General features: G+C 35.4%; 1 protein-coding gene and 1 long non-coding RNA gene across 2 annotated transcripts in view; one reads left to right on the forward strand and one right to left on the reverse strand.

Moving 5' to 3' along the window:
- SH3BGRL (SH3 domain binding glutamate rich protein like) overlaps positions 1-14,725 on the reverse strand; it is a 70,426-nt gene extending 55,701 nt beyond the window's left edge. Inside the window, exon 1 of the mRNA XM_010985883.3 lies at positions 14,460-14,725. Within this exon, the coding sequence (XP_010984185.1) occupies positions 14,460-14,504 (45 nt within the window). The 5' untranslated portion in view covers positions 14,505-14,725. The remainder of the gene's footprint in view (positions 1-14,459) is intronic.
- Positions 14,726-15,168: 443 nt separating this feature from the next.
- Positions 15,169-20,509, forward strand: LOC135320133 (uncharacterized). The gene is made up of 3 exons (XR_010379356.1): positions 15,169-15,295; positions 15,681-15,774; positions 19,478-20,509. It is a non-coding gene; the product is annotated as an uncharacterized LOC135320133 (long non-coding RNA).
- Positions 20,510-22,388: the final 1,879 nt, after the last annotated feature.

Genomic DNA, 22,388 nt, shown 5'->3' on the forward strand with positions numbered 1-22,388 from the left:
GCTACTAATAGATTCAGAAGAAATAGATGGCAAGGAGGAAATATCCAAAAAGAGAGATTATTGATGAAAAGAATATGATCATTTTCATTAGCATAAGATTCTTTTTCTAGAACACGATAATACATTTACAAAAGTTTTTACATGTGACAATTCTAATTTGGAAATATGAATGTCACAAGCAGCGTGATTAGCTTATTTTCTAGAGTTGAAGGTCCTATATAATCTTTTCTTAGTACCTTTCTCCTAGCTTAACGTATAACTTCTCTGGGACACAACTTTGTTATTAAATGTCACGTTCAACTAATTGTAAATCACTGTGCATTGTTGCAAAGGCATAGAAAAGAACCAGAGAGAGGAGAGAGGAAGGGAGGATACTGGGGGAAGAGAGAGACCAAACATAAGAGTCTACAATATTGTTCCCTAAGAGAAGAGTTCATTTTCCATGAAAAGGAATGAGGTAAAACTCTCCCCTGTGCAGTATTAGGATTTCAACAGAAAACAAGGAGTTAAGGTTCTCTTGAAGCCTAATCCTGGACTGCTAAAAACAAAACGTAAAATTCGAATTTATAAAAGAAAAATAGAAAGGCAGTTCTGTGCCAAGAGTTTTAACAAAATATTTCAGGGTGCTAGAGAAAAATAATTTTCTTTCAGAGATCATCACATTGCTATTCATCACATTTTTAAAAATCTAACATTCGTGGGAAGTGGGGATAAGGTCATTTCTTCTATTTCACAGAGAGAGAGAATAAAGCATATAGATTAAGCACTATCTTAAGGCCTTTATTCCCTGATCCAGGGTTCCCTTGTTGGTTAGTACACTAATGATGGGAAGGATTTCAAACAAATTACTATTAAACAACATTAAAAAGTCACAGCCTTCAGTTCGGAGTTCTGAAACAGCTGTGTTTTCTCTATAACAGCAAGTAGTATAATTAATAATTTTATAACAAAATATTTTTCTTGAAATTGAACTTTTTAAAGGCACTACATTAGGTCTTACATTAGCCATGCTATATGATTTTCTTCATTAATAATACCATCAACTATTATGAATGAACAATGCCCAGTACTTCAGCTTTAGGGAATTTTTGATTTTAAAATGTTTAAAATGCTGATTTTGAGATTAGTATAAATTCAACAAATCATAAGTCTCACAAAATAACCAATATATAGAATATTCTCTTATGGCATGATCTTAAAGTGTACTGATCTACAGGCATGAACAATGCCCAGAATGCTTCCTAAAAAAGAAGAGGGACAGAAGAAAAGAGAAAAAAGAAATCATCAGACCTACTTTAAGCTTTCCAAAACAAAATAGGTTGTAAGCTCTCTCAGGACAAAGACTTTGTCCCCCACAGAGTTGACTATTTTATCATCAGGTATTTAGGAAATATGTGTTGAATTGATAACTAGTGGATCTCTATGTACTGTACAGTGCTTTAATTCCTTTACTTCCATGGTTTCAAGAATCTGATCTTTTCTCTTCACTACACAAAAACAGGCAAACTATATCCTTCATTGGTCACCCAGATTTCCACAATCTTAGTCCTAGAGTCTAGGACAACAAGGAATAAAAAGTAGTACTGCAGCATATTATCAAGGGAGGTTGTATATTTCCTTCTCTGGAGAGTTTACTAAGAGAAAATTGATTATTATCTTTCTGGGACAGTTCACTGGCAGTCTTGACGTGTATGGACTGGATGACCTCCTAAGATCCCTTCTCCCTAGATGTTTTTCGTATTTTATTTTCAGCATGTTTCATGCTGATAAAAAGAAAAAGACCAAAAGCAATTTTTTTTTTTACAATGAAAAAGGGACTTCCAGTGTTATAGTCTAGGTTTCTTAATAACAAAATAACAAATTCAATAGATTAATTTTTACCATGACCTTTTTATCTAGATATAGTTGTTTTAGTCCACTAAAGCACTGTTATAAAAATGTGAAAGCCCTAATGCTATTTTAAGAATAATAGTGCCCAAGTGGATATCGGTGCTTATTAATTCTTGGTAATGTGGCAACCATTTTTGACAGGGTTCAAATGTTTGTGGTGGGGAGAATTAGAAATATGTTGGGAGGAAGAAGTAGGAGTTAAATTATATTTATTTTTCCAATGATTTGGTGGAAACATAAGAAGAAGTTTGATTATCTCAGCATTTAGTTCCTTTGCCATACGCATGACCAAAGGCAAACACTGAATAACCTCTACACTTGAAAGTCTGGCTCAGGAGATAATCTTTATCAAATTTAAAGGAGCAGTGACATGAACTAAAGCTAAAGTAAATGAAGCACATTGATATCCAGAACCCTGAAACAAACATTAAGCCATACTCTTGAGATGCCTATAATCCTTATAAAAGGAGGAAAGAGCCAGGGAGAACAGGAAGGGAGAGACAAACAGAAGATGGTTAGGGTGTTATAAATAAGAGTTAATAAATACACCTCAGATTTTTGTAAAGCATAATTGTTTATACAAAAGTCAAGGCCAAGGTGGTCCCAAGATTTAGGGATTATAGAGAAGTCTAAAAAGCATGTTTCAGAGATTTAAAAGGGGGCTTAGCGTGCTTTGTTCCAGAATTCCAAGGTAACTGATAGAACTGGTTTGGCAATGATATCACAGATCTTTAACTTGTCATCACTGCTACATTTGGCTTTAATCAGAACCATATAATGATCATGCTTGTGAAAAATGTTCAAATATAAGAAGAAAGTGCAAATTGTGCCTATGATCTCCTTCTCACACTTTTCTAAAGTAAAATGGCAGGAAAACTGAGTAAAGTTTGAACTAATAAACTATTGTTTTCAGAATAGTTACTCAAGGAGATCATTGTTAGGGTGACTGGAAGGGGTAGACAAAGTAGTTTAGGACATTTGTTTGGAGGCAGAATGTTGATTCCTGTGAAACAGCATATCAGATTTCATGCTAGAAGTCCCTGAAGTATTTCTGCCTTTGATCTCCTCATGTACAACTCCTTATTTGCAGACCCTGAAATTATCACCATAATTTCTTCCTTTTTATGGTTCAGGGAAGAGGCTGAGGAATCTTTATTCCTGGCTCTTTTTTTGCCCTTCAGGACCTGGCTCCAGAGTCCAGCCCAGTGGATGGCAATAAATATTTTCCGAATGAATTAATAAATTTGGGATGAAAGGAAAAAAACCTTAAGACAGCCTATAGATTCAGCATGACCAGGGCCTGCCTACATAATTTATTCAAATTATCTACCTCATGTAAGGCTCTGCACCAGAGCACCTCTGTCAAGTGTTTATATGGTATGCATGTATGCATACATTATTAAGTTTGCTCAATGTTTTCACTTGGCCTTAATATCTATTCTTTTACGTACAGAAATCTACCTTATATGACTTTAAAACAATTACTATGGTAGAGGCAATTTCTATAACTTGAGAAAATGTTTAGAAAATAAAAGTTTAATGCTATTATAAACAACATGTGTTCTCTTATCACATGCTTTTACATATAATAAGGGCTCATTATTAACCAAAAAAATGAAAATTGCTATACATTTTTATTACAACAAAATAGGTAAATTAATGTCCACCATTTCAACTTCAAATATTTTTAATATGTCTTATAAAGACATCAAATGATGATCCTTTTAGCAAATGCGCATATAGAATTAGGTTGTAATTATCTCACCCATTGGGAGACTGTCTGACTACTTTTCCTTATAACTGTCTATTGGAACAATCCATGTTTTGACAACCCAAGTATTTATGTTTTGCACTTTTCTTCCCCCAGAATCTCTTAACATGAGCTATTGTACAATATAGTACCTAACTGTTGTACCTATAGCCCCCTTTATAGATGTTCTCTATATATTCCAAGCAATAAGATGTTTATGCACAGTTTCAGTAACCTGAGAGCACAATTCTAATACTTCTCTATCCAGCCACATTAGGCAGTGAAAAAATAAAATTCATCTCTGTAAATGAGTGATTTTCAAAAAGTAATTAGATTTACAATAGCCAAGACATGGAAACAAACTAAATGTCCATCAACAGATGACTGGATAAAGAAGGTGTGGTATATACATACACACACAATGGAATACTACTCAGCCATAAAAAATAAAAATACTGCCATTTGCAGCAACATGAATGGACCTGGAGAATGTCATTCTAAGTAAAGTAAGCCAGAAAGAGAAAAAAAATACTGTATGATATCACTTATATGTGGAATCTAAAAAAATAAAAATAAAAAAGGACAAACGAACTTATTTACAAAACAGAAACAGACTCACAGACATAGAAAATAAACTTAAGGTTACCAGGGTTAGAGGGAAGGGGGTGGGAAGGGATAAACTGGGAGTTCAAGATTTGCAGTTATTAATAATGTATATAAAATAGGTAAACAAGTTTATACTATATAGCACAGAGAACTATATTCAATATTTTGTAGTAACTTATGGTGAAAAATAATATGAAAAAAATATATGTATGTTCATGGAAACACAGTTTTCCATGTGTTCAGGGAACACAAAGTTTCTTTTCAGTTGCAAACTCCACTCCATACATATATATAGGGAGGTACAACCTCCAGAACACCAGAAACTGATACAACATTGTAAACTGACCATACTTCAATAAATATATATATATATATATACACACACACATACACACACACACACACACACACGTACACACATACAAAAAAGCAGTTAGATATTGACTGAGTAAATCTACGTGGGTATCCAGATATAAATTATGTAGATAATATTGTGTTAGATGCTTTGTGTTTCAAAGCATCACATGGTACATCACTTTTCATGAAATCTATAGTCACTGACTTTTGAAAGTACATACATACTGTGTGGCTGGTGGGACCTCCCCCAAATCGTCCCTGACATTTGGGCAGTGTAAGGATCTCCTGGGATGTAGTATTTTAATTCTAAGGTCAACTTTTTCATAGAGTCAGACTAAGTGAGATATACATACTCCTCTCTTAAGCCTCCCATGTAGAGCCTGATCATAAGCATACAATTAAAGGGATACAAACACATACCAAATTAAAATCATTTTTCAATTTCAACTTCAAAGTGAACTTGTAAATCTTAATGCAACTGGACAATAAATAAATGTTTATTCACACTTTCCTCATATTTTTTGTATTTGTCTTTCAACAACCTCATTTTTAAAAATCATATAAATTCCAAATCTGGTATAGAATTGGCTTTATTCTGGATCTTGTCATCCTTCATACTTAGTCCCTTTAAAACTCACCAGGTGTTTGTCTTGTCATCTGGCCAACTCTCTATATTACCACCACTACCCTTGAATGTCCTCTCAACATTGCTCAGAAGATTTAAATTTAAGACTTTTATGCCTAAATGTCTTAACTAGAAACTCACTGAAAAAACTTCACCCCAACCACTGCCTTTTTGAGTTCAAAATATTTAGTTGATGCACCAAACCAATTATGTTTAAGTTTCTGAAACTGTTAGATCATATTCCACAATTTTTAGTAATGGATTTCCATTAACAATACTTGCAGTTTTCTTCCATAATACTCTGAATTTATGTCATTTATATTCCGCTTGTGAGGGTGATGAGAAGCAAAGAAAAGTTTAGCGACCTACTCAAATCACACAGGCAGCAGGCAATAACACATACTTCTCCTTAAAGCCTCATGTGTCTTACCTACTTTTAGTTAGAATGCCTTACACAAGGTAATTTTCTTATACTGGGATAAAGGTACATGTTCTTCATTCTAACTAATCGTATATACTAAGCTATTATGACTTTAATTTTCTGCTCTAAAGAATTCTAAGTTCTCTACATGGGAAGTTTTCTACATGATGTAACAAGCCACTAGAATTATTCTTGGTACTGCTATAGACCAATTAATTAAGAAGTACTTTTCATGACTTTCAAGCTCAGAAGAAAAGCAATTTTACAATTACTTATAAATTAATTTTAGAGCCTCATTCGTACTGAGTAATAAATAAAAATCAGTAGGCAGAAAAGCATAAGGGTTAAGACTATGGGCTCTGGAATCAGACCACCTGAGGGGTGCTTTGCTAGCTCTCTGACATTGCTAGCTCTCTCAGCCTGTTTCCTCTTCTTTAAAATGAGCATAATAATTGGGGGTTAAGAGATACAAATTACTATGTATAAAATAGATAAGCTACAAGGATATATTGTACAGCACAGGCAATATAGTCAATATTTTATATTAACTATAAACGGAGTATAATCTTTAAAAATTGTGAAGCACTATGTTGTAAACCTTAAACTTATATAATACTGTAAATCAACTATACCTCAATAAAAAGAAGGAAAAAAAGAAAGAAAAATGGACATAATAAGAGTACTAACTTCATTGAGTTGTTACAAGAAGTAAATGATGCATCTAAAGTTCTTAACACTGTGTCTGGCACATTTTAAGTGCTCAATGAATGACAGCTTTTATTATTATTAACTAAAGCTGACAAATTATTTGCATGAGAAACTAAAATGAGATGATTTATCACATTTTTAACATGTTAAGTACTTCTCTATGCTCATCTTCCTTCTAAATCAACTTTGAAATATCACATTGGATAGAATGGTTTCTGATATACAGCTACTATTAAATATATATTTACTGTTATAATTTCAGTGTTGAGAAATATGCTGCACTTATGGTGAAACAATAGGCTGAGTGATGGTGAAACAAACAGAAAATTTTTTCATGTTGTAACTGTTAACTGAGATGAATATTCTCTGATGTTTAAAAGGTGAAGTTCTTTTTGTCTTGACTCACTGCTGGAAATCCCCTAAGCTTTAAAAGTGTTTGGCTACACTCCAACTCTGTGATAGGGTCTCATTTCCAAACAAGACTAAGCCAAAGGGACAGAACTCATAAAGACTAGAGTCCAGGACCAGAGTTCAAGTCATAGAAGTTCTGCCTTCTAGATGAACTGAGATATACAGAATCAGAAAAAGCCACCTTTTAATTATGTTGGTCTATAGCCACGCATAGACACTTTTCAGGGAAGAGAACTAAAGTCATAAAAGTTCAATATGTCACAAATGGTATTTAAAAATGTGCCCTTGGCTATGCAACTTTATTTTTTTAACATTTTTATTGATTTATAATCATTTTACAATGTTGTGTCAAATTCCAGTGTTCAGCACAATTTTTCAGTCATACATGGACATATACACACTCATTGTCACATTTTTTTCTCTGTGAGCTACCATAACATTTTGTGTATATTTCCCTGGGCGGAGGGTGGGAAGGGATAGACAGGGATTTCAAAATTGTAGAATAGATAAACAAGATTATGCTGTATAGGCAACTTTATTTTAAGAAAGAACTAAATTGTATATGAAAATGTTGCTACTAACCTCTCTATCTCCCCCACTCCCATCTAACTCTCACATGCAGATTATGGATGAAGACATATTTGCCTGGTTAGGCATCATCCAGTCTTTTTCTTTCTTTTCAGGCATCATCCAGTCTTAAATGGCAGTTATAGGCTCCCAATCACATGACAAGATTTTAATGTACTATTGACATAATTTCTGTTCAATACCTATACATTAAGAGGATGTGTAAATAACAGTGTTTAAGAGTGGGTTCTGGAGTCAGAACAACCTGGTTTCTAACCTGCGTTCTGCCATCTGTAGTTGTTTGATCTTGAGCAATGTACCTAATATTCTGGGACTTAGAGATATCTTCTCCGATTATATGAAATGGATCTAATACTAGTACTTACCTCAGTGTTATCATAGGATTCAACTAATTGAGATAAATTATGTAAATTGTACCTGACGTACACAATGCATAAATAAATGTTAGGCTCTAGTATTACTAGAGTCAAATCTTGAAAGGTAATTAAACAAAAATCCAGGAGCACTAGCAACTAATACTTTAAAATATACATTTTTTTCAATTTGTTGTGGTATTTTTAAACTTATATCTAATTATGGCCTGATGTTCTGAAACACTTGAAACAAACTAATAAAGCCAAAATGTGAGGAACTGAGCTAGAAACTAATCCCTTTTGCTTCAAATTCTTCTCTATTGGTTGGCCAAGTGTAAAAAGTCAGCTTTACACACATATTAATTAAATTAATTTAAAAATCATAAATGAGCTGCCCCTTCTCTCTAAATGTATGTTTGTTTAATCTTGGTCTGCATTGGAGGAAGTAATTAAGTGCTGGGTTTAAAAGGTTTCCTGGTGGGCTGCAAAGTAGAACTGAAGGCAAACAGATGGTCAGACAGTTATCAACAGATTCTCAATCTGTTTAATTTTATAAGTAATAAATGAAACACAACATTCACCCTTGATAATTCAATTAAAACAGAAAACATTTCTGTAAAAGATGTATGTTTGATTATACAGTATATATTTTAGAAAATAATTTAGAGATGAACTACAGAGAATTAGAACATTCAACCTAATTGTGTCTGGGTGCTTCGATTTATTTTTTTTCCAACTCAACCCAGGGGGAGAATTGACCTTAAGGTTTATTGATCAAAACCCTTCCTCAGTAACTAGTCTTTGAGTTAGAGATGAATCCATTTTATCTTTTCCATCTACCAGATTATGAAACTTCTGCAATAGATTTTTTCCTACAACCATTCAACTTTTAAGTACCTTTTAAAATTCCAAAAATCATCATCATTGATAACTGTTTTCCCCAAGCTTCTGTAAATTGAGCCAAATTATGCCAAATGCTTTGCCATTGTTGCTGTGAGATTTAGGAAGTAAGTCACCAAATATATGGCACCAAACTGAAGGCACTGATCTTGGTTCCTGTATCTGTCATGTGAAAGTTGCCATTTTCAACTTTTCAGTGCATTCAAAAAGCATGTCCACACAGTCATTTCATGAATGGTTTCTAATTTTGCTCTTCTAAGTAATTAATGAATACCTTTACATAGCACTCAAACAAACTTGGCAGCTACAAAAAAGACCTCAGCATACATCAAATCTATGTTCAATTTACAAACAAAGAGACAGAGCAGCAAAATACTCTGTTACCCAAATGCAATTACTTGAGAATCATATAGTTGAAGAACAATGGTTTGTTGTTCTATATCCAAATAAAGAATGAAGAAATGAAGAAAATACTGACTAGTGACTAATTTTTTGGCAATCATGAGTGTTCATTTTGTTCACTTGTTTTTATAACTTGTGTACAGAATAATCCCATAGAGGAAAATCACATACATTTCACTTATTATATGGACAGTCCAAGCTACAACTAGTTTATGTTTTAGCAGTCATTAAAGAGATGATTTTACCAAAGTCATTCCATAAATAAAACCCTCAGATATCTATCACAATCTATCTACCCCAGTCTTAAAATTTCTACACCAAGCTCACCTAAAATGCATAGAGACCATGAAATGGAGATTATTATGGATCTGAGGGGAAATGTATGGGAAGAAAACTCCCAAACCAGTGAAAATTCTCCAAGGTATCATCACTGTAGCAATCCTGATCAAAGGCCAGTTTTGATTTTTGTTAAAAGTTATTGAAATGAATTAAGTTTATTATAGGCTCTGTGCTTACTATTTCTCTCCCATTAAATGAAAATTTACAGAGCATTACTATCTCAAGAGAAAAAAAAATATAGTGTATACTACTGTGTTACAGTAGAACAAGACATTCTGAACAGGCAGAATTCACTTCCATTAAAAAAAAAAACAGTATTAAGACCTGAATTTTCATACTTTAACCTATAAAAGACCAGTTCCAAATGTACGTCTTTTCTATTTCCCTGGCCTTGAGTGAATAGTCATTTAGCTCACTTACTGACATTCACCTTTAGACAACTATCCCTCCTCTACACCGGCTCCTCATTTTTCTACTCCTCTATATGTATATGCCTGAGCAATTTTTCCACTTACAGGACCCACTCCCTTCTATACCTCTCACCTCATGTTCATATTTATCTCCTCATGCCTCCTAGCTGTCATGCATCACTGGGCGGATTTATTTATTGGTGGTTAAACACAAGTCATTTGGATTTAAACAGCTTGTGTTGGATTCAAGTTCTGTGGCTTACGAGTTGTGTGACTTTGAGAAAGTTGTTTAACCTCTCTGAACCTCTATTTTCTTAACTTAAAAACAGAGATAATCACTTAGAATGACATTCTCCAGGAGCATCCATGTTGCTGCAAATGGCATTATGTTGTCGGCTTTTATGGCTGAGTAGTATTCCATTGTATAAATATACCACTTCTTCTTTATCCAGTCACCTGTTGATGGACATTTAGGCTGTTTCCATGTTTTGGCTATTGTAAATAGTGCTGCTATGAACATTGGGGTGCAGGTGTCATCCTGAAGTAGATTTCCTTCTGGATACAAGCCCAGGAGTGGGATTCCTGGGTCATATGGTAAGTCTATTCCTAGTCTTTTGAGGAATCTCCACACTGTTTTCCATAGTGGCTGCACCAAACTGCATTCCCACCAGCAGTGTAGGAGGGTTCCCCTTTCTCCACAGCCTCTCCAGCATTTGTCATTTGTGGATTTTTGAATGACGGCCATTCTGACTGGTGTGAGGTGATACCTCATTGTAGTTTTGATTTGCATTTCTCTGATAATTAGTGATATTGAGCATTTTTTCATGTGCTTTTTGATCATTTGTATGTCTTCCTTGGAGAATTGCTTGTTTAGGTCTTCTGCCCATTTTTGGATTGGGTTGTTTATTTTTTTCTTATTGAGTCGTATGAGCTGCTTATATATTCTGGAGATCAAGCCTTTGTCAGTTTCACTTGCAAAAATTTTCTCCCATTCCATAGGTTTTCTTCTTGTTTTACTTCTGGTTTCCTTTGCTGTGCAGAAGCTTGTAAGTTTCATTAGGTCCCATTTGTTTATTCTTGCTTTTATTTCTTCTAGGAGAAGATTTTTGAAATGTATGTCAGATAATGTTTTGCCTATGTTTTCCTCTAGGCGGTTTATTGTATCTTGTCTTATGTTTAAGTCTTTAATCCATTTTGAGTTGATTTTTGTGTATGGTGTAAGGGAGTGTTCTAGCTTCATTGTTTTACATGCTGCTGTCCAGTTTTCCCAACACCATTTGCTGAAGAGACTGTCTGTATTCCATTGTATATTCTTGCCTCCTTTGTCGAAGATGAGTTGACCAAAAGTTTGTGGGTTCATTTCTGGGATCTCTATTCTGTTCCATTGGTCTATATGTCTGTTTTGGTACCAATACCATGCTGTCTTGATGACTGTAGCTCTATAGTATTGTCTGAAGTCTGGGAGAGTTATTCCTCCAGCCTCTTTCTTTCTCTTCAGTAATTCTGGAGAGCTGTGGAGAAAGGGGAACCCTCCTACACGGGTGGTAGGAATGCAGTTTGGTGCAGCCACTATGGAAAACAGTGTGGAGATTCCTCAAAAGACTAGGAATAGACTTACCATATGACCCAGGAATCCCACTCCTGGGCTTGTATCCAGAAGGAAATCTACTTCAGGATGACACCTGCACCCCAATGTTCATAGCAGCACTATTTACAATAGCCAAAACATGGAAACAGCCTAAATGTCCATCAACAGGTGACTGGATAAAGAAGAGGTGGTATATTTATACAATGGAATAGTACTCAGCCATAAAAACCGACAACATAATGCCATTTGCAGCAACATGGATGCTCCTGGAGAATGTCATTCTAAGTGAAGTAAGCCAGGAAGAGAAAGAAAAATACCATATGAGATCGCTCATATGTGGAATCTAAAAAACAAAAACAAAAACAAACGAACAAACAAAAACAAAGCATAAATACAGGACAGAAATAGACTCACAGACAGAGAATACAGACTTGTGGTTACCAGGGGGGTGGAGGGTGGGAAGGGATAGACTGGGATTTCAAAATTGTAGAATAGATAAACAAGATTACACTGTATAGCACAGGGAAACATACACAAAATGTTATGATAACTCACAGAGAAAAAAATGTGCCAATGAGTGTGTATATGTCCATGAATGACTGAAAAATTGTGCTGAACACTGGAATTTGACACAACATTGTAAAATGATTATAAATCAATAAAAAATGTTAAAAAAAACAGAGATAATCATAGCATGTAATTCATAGGACTAGAAACTGTCAAGAAAAAATTGAGATAGTACCTGACACACTTAAGTGTTCCTTCTAACTGTCATTACTGTGGTTATTATCAAGAAATCCACTGTGAAAATCAACATACTTGCTTTCATTTCTCAACTTTTAAGAAACAAGTGTTCTATATTGGGGAAGAGTTGAGTACAAATTTGAAAACTTTGTTTTTTTAATCAAGCTATGAAGGAAGGGAATCTTGAGATAAGGTCAGAATAAGTTGCAATCATCATAGATCCTCCCTTGCCTGATAAAGCATCAAATATTGGTTATTTTTATGAAAATCATTAGGAGGAGTAAGAAAACAGTCAAAGATTACCAATCCCAAACCACAAGCTTTCTTTTAAATGTTCTTTAGAAAACTATACTTAGTCACTTACAGGAGCATCTCACTTTGTATAATTGTTGGGTTCCTGTTAGGATATTGGCCCCCAAATTTCTGAAGCATATATTAAAAACAACATAAAAGCAATCTTAAAGGAAAACCCTTTCTTTGTATTGCAAACTGAAGAGTCCCCATTTATGTTATAAAGGTGTTTTTCTGAAGTATACCCACTTTATACTGTTTTGATATCATTTAAAAGTACTGTAAGATTATAATAAAATAAGAATTTATTTTGGAAATATGCAGTAGAATTCTGACAACAGGTTCATAAGAACTATAACTGATGCAACAACAGGCAAATCTCTAATTATCCACAGGAAAAAATAAACATAATAGCATAAATATTTCTTATTTGCATAGTTTTCAACAGTGGAATCTAATAATGGACATAATAGGAGAGAATAGTCATTTTTAAGGCTCTAAGAAATTTAAGTCAACAAAGAGTTAGAGTTATTCTTACTTGAATAGAAATTCTGAAAGGAGCCTCTTTTTGAATCTTCTTTTAAGGGAGAGTAGAAGAGCAAGAAAGCCAAGAATAAATAGCAGTACTGAAACTGTGTATCGCCCAAACTGAAATCCTGAAATTAACTTCCTGTGTTCAATCTAATTAGAAGTTTAACTAAATGTATCAAGCTGATCTTTTAAATTTTACAAATATTGCATTGGACTTGAGACTCTGAGCAGCTCGAATATTACTTTGAAATATCATAATTAATATATATGGAAGATAATAAGGCAAGAAGCTTATAAAGTGAGGTTCAAAGACAATATAAAAAGTTTTCTTTTTTCCAACTGAAATTTGCTCCAAAAATGTAAGTTTAAGTATTCTATTTCAAAACTATCTAAACACACCCACACATGGTAGCCACAGAAGACAAGTTCAAGGTTCAAGGTTTTTATGATTTCACATAAATTTCAGTTCTATTCCAAACCCTCTTAGGGGATAAATAAACAAAACAAAAACACACAGCAACAAGAACATGGAATAGCTGCTGCTCTAAAGCTCAGAAGAGGGAGGGGGGTTCCTACACGGTACATTCTGAGCCCACACATCTGATCTTGCCACTGGTGGCTTTTATCTTGGGTTGTGAAAAACAGAGACATTTCCATTTATCATGGATATACACTCAGCTTTCATCTCAGTTTAGCCTATTGCTCCCCACAGTTGTTTAAACTTGTTATTCTAAATTAAGAGCATGCGAATGAGGGGGGCATCCTATCACTGAAGAAGCAGTACTGGAGTTTGTCACTACACAAGAAGCCACCCACTTGTTAGTTCCCTTTCCAGTTCTCAATACACTTAAAGCAGTTAGGCACTGTTTGAAGTAAAATCTTTTGAAAGAAAATAAAAAGTCAAAATCAGGGATCATATGGAAGAAAAAAGAGGTCCCTTTTCACATTAAGTTTAAGAAAACCCCACAATTTTGCATCACTGTTCCCAAATTACCCTCCCATTCTTTCTAGTTCTAACCAACTGTTTACAGCCACCTCTACACACTGGCAAATAACTATTTGATAATAGGGATCTCACTCTCTGATACATAATCACAATGCCTCAGTAGGCCTCCACTCAATCATCATCAATAAGAGCATGTTTTACATCTTTAAGAGATGTGTACTCCTGCCCCTTGCTTCAGTACCTAGAGTACACATGGCAAATATCCCATGGAAAGCAACGTGTGATTTTACTTGACTTCTTCACCTACCCCTAAAGACCCTATAGCAGCACTATGTTCCATTTACCAGAACTCGGTCGCATTCTTTTTCCGTCAAAAAAGAAATGTGGCCCTAACGTCATAAGTCAACCAAAGCCAAACTCCATGGAAAAGTGAAATCGATGTAACAAAGGGAAGAAAGGGAGGAAGAGGGGGTTGGGTGGGAGATGCGTGTCTACCGAAGGAGAAGCTGCCAGACAAACTTCTGCAATTTAACGGTTCTGGGGCAGCAGGAGACTGACATGCAGGAAAACGATAAAGGTGGGCTCCCCACCCTCCTTACCGCCGTCGAGCCAGAGGAAGATGCAATATACACACGGATCACCATCCTGGGAACAGCGGCTGTAATTGTTTGAGTCCTGCAAAAGGCTGGAGAGCAGCTGCAGCACAGGCTGGAATCAAGCTAGGGGCCATACAGAGATTGGAAGAGAAGGGTGGGGGAAGGTGGAAGGGGAACTCGCCGGAGCCCCGCCTCCTCCCTCCGCTGCTTTCACTGGACTCTGAGGGCTGTAATCCCAGCCCCAAACCCCGGAAGGCACAGGCTCGTTTGCATCGTTTCTAATTTTTTTTTAATTGGGAATCTCGAATAGCACCGCGAGATCTGTTGAAACATTTATTTTTGAACTATTCCTTCCCTGAGGAAAGGGAAAGGAGAAAGAAAAAGAAAGAGGGAGCATCGAATTAAATTAGATTACAACGAAGGACCTTTTCCCACGTAGACTAAAAGTTCTTTGTGTAACTTCCTGCTCAGAAATGTGTGCAAATAAGAAGACGTCTTCCTTGAAAGAGGAAGTCATATGTTGAATCTAGACGCTAGTAAGAAAGCCCAGGTTCTCAAAGCCTCGTGCATTTTAAGACTCCTATTATGAAGTGATTGTTCTGATGTTAGCTGGTGGCAGGAATTCGCCCTGAAGGACTGAGCGCTGCCTTAGAAGGTTTAAGAAAAGTTTCTGGTTTCCCTAAGCCCAGAAACGGCAGGATTAGTTTTCTTTTTGAGTTTTGCTTTATTGTTAAGTTAAGGAATACTGCTTCTCTGTGAGAATTCGCAGGAGACCTGATTGACTGGCAAACTCAAGAATGGAAGAAGAAATTGCAAACCAAAAAAGTTGAAAATACAGTGTAAGAAAGTGAATGATTTTTGTTTTGTTCTGTTTTATTTTGTTTGTTTTCTGACTGAGGAAAGAGTTTGGGCCATATATTGCAGGAGATGTCTAAATGATAAACAGAGAGAGCAAATGGTTATTTGTAGATCTAGGGAAATGAGCAAAACAATTGGTAATGTCCAGAGAGAGACCATATGGAATGTAATTTCAACTTCCCAGATTATGTTAAATGAATAGAAATAAGGAATTGCAAGATAAATGAGAGTGGAGATGGAGTCAGTAGCCTGTCCTACTTATTTACTTTTACTTTGCAGTTTGTCCTTCCTCTGCATTCTACTGGTTTATCATCTTTGTCTAGGTCCAATAGTTGCAATAGCTTCCTAATTGTTCCCTGTTCACAGATTCTCCCTTCTCCAATCCATGTGATCCGTACAACCTTGAGAGGTGGATATTATCACATCAAGTTTTCAGATGAAAAAACTGAAACTCAGGAAAGTAAGTAATCTTCCTAAAGTCATATAGCTAGTAGATTCCAGAATTAGAACTAGACTTCAAATCCAACCAACTCCAAAGGCCACCTTCTTAAACATCATTGTAATACACTGTCTGGAACAGGGAAAGTATTCAATAACTGTTAGCTATTTTTCTTCCTAAACATTATTTTTATATATCACTAAAGACAATGTAGACTGAACTACTTAAGGCAGGTATCCACTGACAATCAAACCAAACCTAAATTATGTTGCTAAGGAGCTCCCACCATAATCTGGTCCTACACTATCCATACAGTCCTAACCATTGCTCCCCCAAACTAACTTCCTTGAATAATCATTGTTGACTCCCCACTACAATCATCACACTTATTCCCATTTCCATACCTTTGCTTTTCCTGTCCATTTCTTCACCTTTCTCCCACATCCTTACACCCTTTTCTGCCTTCTCCTTCTGTCCAGCTCTTACCTTTAGTAGACACAAATCAAAATCTTTATACAAATAATCATGCTGAAGAAAGTCAGGGTGATTAACCACCCTCATCATTGTCAACATCAGAGTGACTGTTATTGTGCTTCCCAGCCCACAGGAGTGGAAAATCTTCCTTCAGGTTTTAATTTGGCAAAACGGGCATAATTTGCCATATAATTACATAATCTAACCTCCTACCCCTTTATTTATAATTTATGAAACAAAATGAAGAGAAAGAAAGAACTCTTCTGTTTATTCTACATACCCATATGACAAAATATCTCCAGAGAACTGAGTGGCAGGCAAGATTAGCAATATGTCCAGTGGGTCTTATCTGGAACTTTGAGAAGACAATTCCTGGTATTTAGTTTCTTTTAAATGCAGTCGTATTAACCTAAGTGAAAATTTCAGTAAGCTGTGCATAGAGTGGTAGCATTGGGGTGTATAGCATGTGCATAGGTGAACAGATAGATAAAGAAGGCTACAGAATTGAGGATATCTGTCACATGGAAGGATTCTATACAGGAGTCTAATAAATTCTGGTAGATATGGGTCATGCATATGGTATAGAATAAGAACTAGAAGATGTCTCTCACTCAGAAATTCTACCTCAGGTTTCAACCTCTATGCTTCCCTCCTTCCAAATCTTTTCACTATTCATTGGAGGTTCTGCTTTATGCTGAGAAAACTCTCCCATATCTTCAACCTTTTCTCTGAATGTTCCTTCTACCTCCTTGCCTTAACTGATACCTGTTTCTTCAGGACAGCTCTTTCCTTTCTCAAGTGGAGACTTCTTATGTTCTCACACCCTCCTCAAGGTTAGGAGTCTTCAGGTGCATCATCTTCCTTCCCAAAGCCAAAAGAGAAGGATCTGCCTAGAAGCTTCATTTTCTTGCTCAGCAAATAACCCCTTCCTAGGGCAAAAGTATCTCTAACTCATCACTGAGCTCTTTGAAGTTTTAATTCATCCCTTTTTCTTACCCTGGTAATTCCTCACTTTCTTGTCTAGGTCTTCGATGTTTTTAAGATTTTGTTAAGTGTCTTCTAACATTTTAAATTGCCTTTAGTAAGAGGGTTGTTCCAGATCACCTAGTCCACCATTGCCAGAAGAGTAATTTTCCCTATTTTTAAACTTTTGAGAAAGTAAAAATATTATTTACCCCACAATACAGAAAGAAAACTACAAAATCACAATTATGAAATATTTGATGAAATATCTACAAAAAATTACCATGTCAACTTCTTAAATAGTAAATTTGGTATTCATAAGAATTTCATTTAATTTGAAAACAATTTGGAGTTTAGATTTTTTTCCTACAGCAACAGAATTCCCAAGTATATATAATGCTTGAAGAGAAATAACTATCAAGCATAGTTTAATGAATTGCTTGGTGCTGAATAATTTTAAATTTAAAAACAAAATTATAGGGGAGGAAGGTATAGCTCAAGTGGTAGAGCACATACTTAGCATGCATGAGGTCCTGAGTTCAATCCCCAGTACCTCCATAAAAAAACTAATAATAAATAAATAGACCTAATGACCTCCCCCTAGAAAAAGTAAATAAATTTTTAAAAGTTTAAAAAATAAAAACAAAATTATAAAATCTTAATAATATTTGTATTGAACATTTATATTTAAGTCAGAGGTACATTTGAATTTTTATATTTTGGTGTTTCCAAAATAAAAGTGCCTGGGCTCTTGATGGTATTGAAAGAGGCTTGACTGTTGGATGGAACCACCAACAGTGTTATTCAATGATGCCCTAGTCCCCACCTTTCTGCCTGCTCTTGCAGATGGGAGACTAGAAATATAACATTTTTCTTCTATTAACAGGCAACACATTAACATAAATATATCTATCCCCCCCTAAAAAAAAACCCAAAAACAAAAACAAAAAGACTCCGTACTTTGGAGGATTTAGTGTTGTTTTTCCAAGGGTTTCCAAGCCTGTTGCAGTCACCTGCTACATGGTGATGTGCAACAGCAGGACACAACTTTAGGACTTGATGCCAGAATTTGTCTTCAAGTTGTCTTCGTAGTTTTGAGTCCAGAGTTCTAATTTCATCCAAGACATTATAATCATAGCTGTAGCAGCTAGAGGGCACCATATACCCATGGAACATTAATATTCTGGTGCTTGGATTTTTATCAGCTCTGTACAGAATTCCGGCAGACAGGTAGAATGTCATTTCATCCATTGTCCCCAAGCAATAACAACAACAACAAAAAATGTCTCAGGGAACAATGAGACTCCAGGAAAGAGAAACGACTATTTCTAAAAAGCTTTTGATACCTGTGGTAAGGGCTACTGGCCCATTATTCTTTCACTTGGTTACCACTGATCCAGAAAAGTAGTGAGTCAACCTGTGAAGATAACTCATTGATCACCAGAAGAAATGTAATGGGGTTAGGGTGGAGGGTGATTTCCCAGGTATTATTTCTTCCAAAGAGAAGCCTGCTTTGAGATCTCATTCTCTCTCTCTTTCTCTCTCTTTCTATCTCTCTCTCTCTGTCTCTGTCTCTCTCATGCACGCAAGCATGCAAACACACCATAATTTATGGAATTATAAATCTGAAAAGGACCTCAGAAATCAGTTTCAACCCCCAGCTTCCTTCATGCTTTAGTAATAATAGCCCCATCAAATGGTTGCCCAGGCACTGCTTGTGAACACCTGCTGTTACAGTGAACTCACAACTCCTGAGGTATCCCCATTCCATTTTTTTGGTCAGTTCAAAACTTCAGTAAATTTTTTTCTGAGGTTCAGCTGTTTCCTTCCATGTTTCTTTGATACTAATAATTTCCACTTATAAACTCATCTCTATTCTTGTGAAAGTCTTTGTAACAGGAGGACTTCTCTCCTACAAGTTAATATTTCCAATTTTTCTAACCATTCTACATATGCTGTGAGATCTAGAGGGCTCTCTTCTAAATATGCTCTAATTTGTCAATTTCTCTCTTCTGCAAAATGTGGTCCCCAGAACTGAATATCATGCTCCAAGTATGGTATGACTAGCACCGTGTAGAATATAGTATGCGGTTCTCATTTTGGACCCTGTGTTTCTCTTTTAGCCCTCTTATTAGTGGGGAATGGTTATCTTACTGTGATTTTAGTTTACATTTTCCTTATTACTTAGAAGTTGTGCACCTTTTCATATATTTATTGTCTTTTGGATATTTTATTTTGTGGAGTATCTGTTCAGAACTTTTTCCCATTTAAAAAAAATTGTTTCAAGGTTCTGCACAGCAAAGGAAACCAGAAGTAAAACAAGAAGACAACCTACGGAATGGGAGAAAATTTTTGCAAATGAAACCGACAAAGGCTTAATCTCCAGAATATATAAGCAGCTCATACGACTCAATAAGAAAAAAATAAACAACCCAATCCAAAAATGGGCAGAAGACCTAAACAAGCAATTCTCCAAGGAAGACATACAAATGATCAAAAGGCACATGAAAAAATGCTCAATATCACTAATTATCAGAGAAATGCAAATCAAAACTTCCATGAGGTATCACCACACACCAGTCAGAACGGCCATCATTCTAAAGTCCACAAATGACAAATGCTGGAGAGGCTGTGGAGAAAGGGGAACCCTCCTACACTGCTGGTGGGGATGCAGTTTGGTGCAGCCACTATGGAAAACAGTGTGGAGATTCCTCAAAAGACTAGGAATAGACTTACCATATGACCCAGGAATCCCACTCCTGGGCTTGTATCCAGAAGGAACCCTACTTCAGGATGACACCTGCACCCCAATGTTCATAGCAGCACTATTTACAATAGCCAAAACATGGAAACAGCCTAAATGTCCATCAACAGGTGACTGGATAAAGAAGAGGTGGTATATTTATACAATGGAATACTACTCAGCCATAAAAACCGACAACATAATGCCATTTGCAGCAACATGGATGTCCCTGGAGAATGTCATTCTAAGTGAAGTAAGCCAGAAAGAGAAAGAAAAATACTGTAGGAGAGTGCTCATATGTGGAATCTAAAAAACAAACAAACAAACAAAAACAAAGCATAAATACAGGACAGAAATAGACTCATAGACAGAGAATACAGACTTGTGGTTGCCAGCGGGGTGGAGGGTGGGAAGGGATAGACTGGGATTTCAGAATTGTAGAATAGATAAACAAGATTACACTGTATAGCACAGGGAAATATACACAAAATGTTATGATAACTCACAGAGAGAAAAATGTGACAATGAGTGTGTATATGTCCATGAATGACTGAAAAATTGTGCTGAACACTGGAATTTGACACAACATTGTAAAATGATTATAAATCAATAAAAAATGTTAAAAAAATTTGTTTGTCTTTCTTTGTCTCTATCCCAAATAGCAGCCTCATGCCCCTTATATGTGTTGTAAATAATATCTTCCAGCCTGACCTAACAGTGTCATTCTATAATCAACAGCTTTAATTTTAAGTAATTTAAATATGGCATATTTTCCTTTATGGTTAGTTGCCTTTATGATTAGCTTTATGTCAGTTTTTTAAGATATTTTCCAAATCCTGATGGCACTAAGATATTCTCATATTCATTTATAAAAGCTTTATTATAGTATTTTACTTTTAGAGTTACAATCCACCTGTAATTGACATGCATGTAAGATTTGAGATATAGATCAAATTTAATTTTTTTCCAAATAGATATCCAATTATTCTAGTGCTAGTAACTGGAAAAAATATTTTTCTATTGCTTTGCAATGACACTTTTGTCAAAGATCAAACAGTTTTTGTATCTCTATTCTGCTTCATTTGCTTGTTTGTCTGTCCTTACACCAATAGCACACTATCTTAATTATTATCAAATTTAATATCTTAAAAACTGGTACAGCAAGTTCTCCTACTTTGGTCTTCTTCATTAAGTGTCCTCTCTGTAGTCCTTTATATTTCTTTCCAACAAAGTTAGAATGTTTGTAACTGCAATATAAAAAATACAATTGATTTCTGTATAGTGACTTTGTATCCAGAAATTTTGCTGAACACAAACGTTAACATTAATAACATATCCATATATATTTTGGAATTTATGTTTACACAATTCTATCATCCAAGAAAAGTGACAGCTCTGGCTTTTCTTTTCAATCTTATACTTTTAAAATTTATTTTCATTTTCTTGTACTGAAATTTCCAAAACATTCATTCTTCTTACTATTGCTGTGTAATAAACAACTCCAAAACTTAACAGCATGAAACAGTTATTTCATCATGCTCAGAGATTCCATGGGTCAGGAATTCAGCCAGGGCATTACAACTAGTATTTTTCTCTTCTCTATTGTATCTGAGGCTTCAGCTAGGAAGTCTTGAAGGATGAGAGTCACTTAATGGCTGGAGGCAGAAATCACCTAGAGATTTCTCTATCCATATATCTGGTGCTTATGTTGAGATGATTCTCAGATGCAGCTCAGCTGCAAATCTTGACTACAGTACTTATGTGTGATTTCAACATGTGACTTAATGCTTTCTCATGACATGACAACTCCAGAAAGTGAATCTTCTTTACAATGCAGCTCAGAGCTCCAGCAAATAAAGCAGAAGCTATCACCTTTCATGATTTTACCTCAGAAGTCACATAACACTACTTTTCCAAAGAGCTATACTCAGAAATAAGGGAAACAAAATAAACAGACTCCAAAGGGACCTTGATTATTTTAAGTTAATCTGGGGTTTCTCCAGAAGCAGAAGTAATTCCTCTTTGGAATAAGATAGCATCATCCAGATTCTTATTATTACTACACTTTTTAAAATCTACAATGTCTAGAACTCAAAAACAATCTTACTTAAAAAGAGAAAAGATGTGACTGAAAGCCAAAGACAGAGAGAAAACCATAAAAGCAGCCACGGAATAAAGAATAAAAAAGACACATTACCATCAAAAGAGCAGCAGTAGGATCTATTGCTGGTTGCTCTTCAGAAAGAAAAAAAAAAATAGGAGACAGAAGGCAATGGAAATATATCTCCAATGTGCTGAATAAACATACTAAAACCATGTTTCCAAAATGATATCTATAAAACATTAATTTGGGATAACGTTGATAAGTGTGTGTACGTGTGTGCGCGCGCACACATACACACACTACAAAATAGTTCTGTGCTCACATTTGGGAAATACTGCAAACGTCATGCTA

The sequence above is a fragment of the Camelus dromedarius genome, chromosome X (assembly GCF_036321535.1).
Source record: "Camelus dromedarius isolate mCamDro1 chromosome X, mCamDro1.pat, whole genome shotgun sequence".
Classification (NCBI taxonomy): Eukaryota; Metazoa; Chordata; class Mammalia; order Artiodactyla; family Camelidae; genus Camelus; species Camelus dromedarius.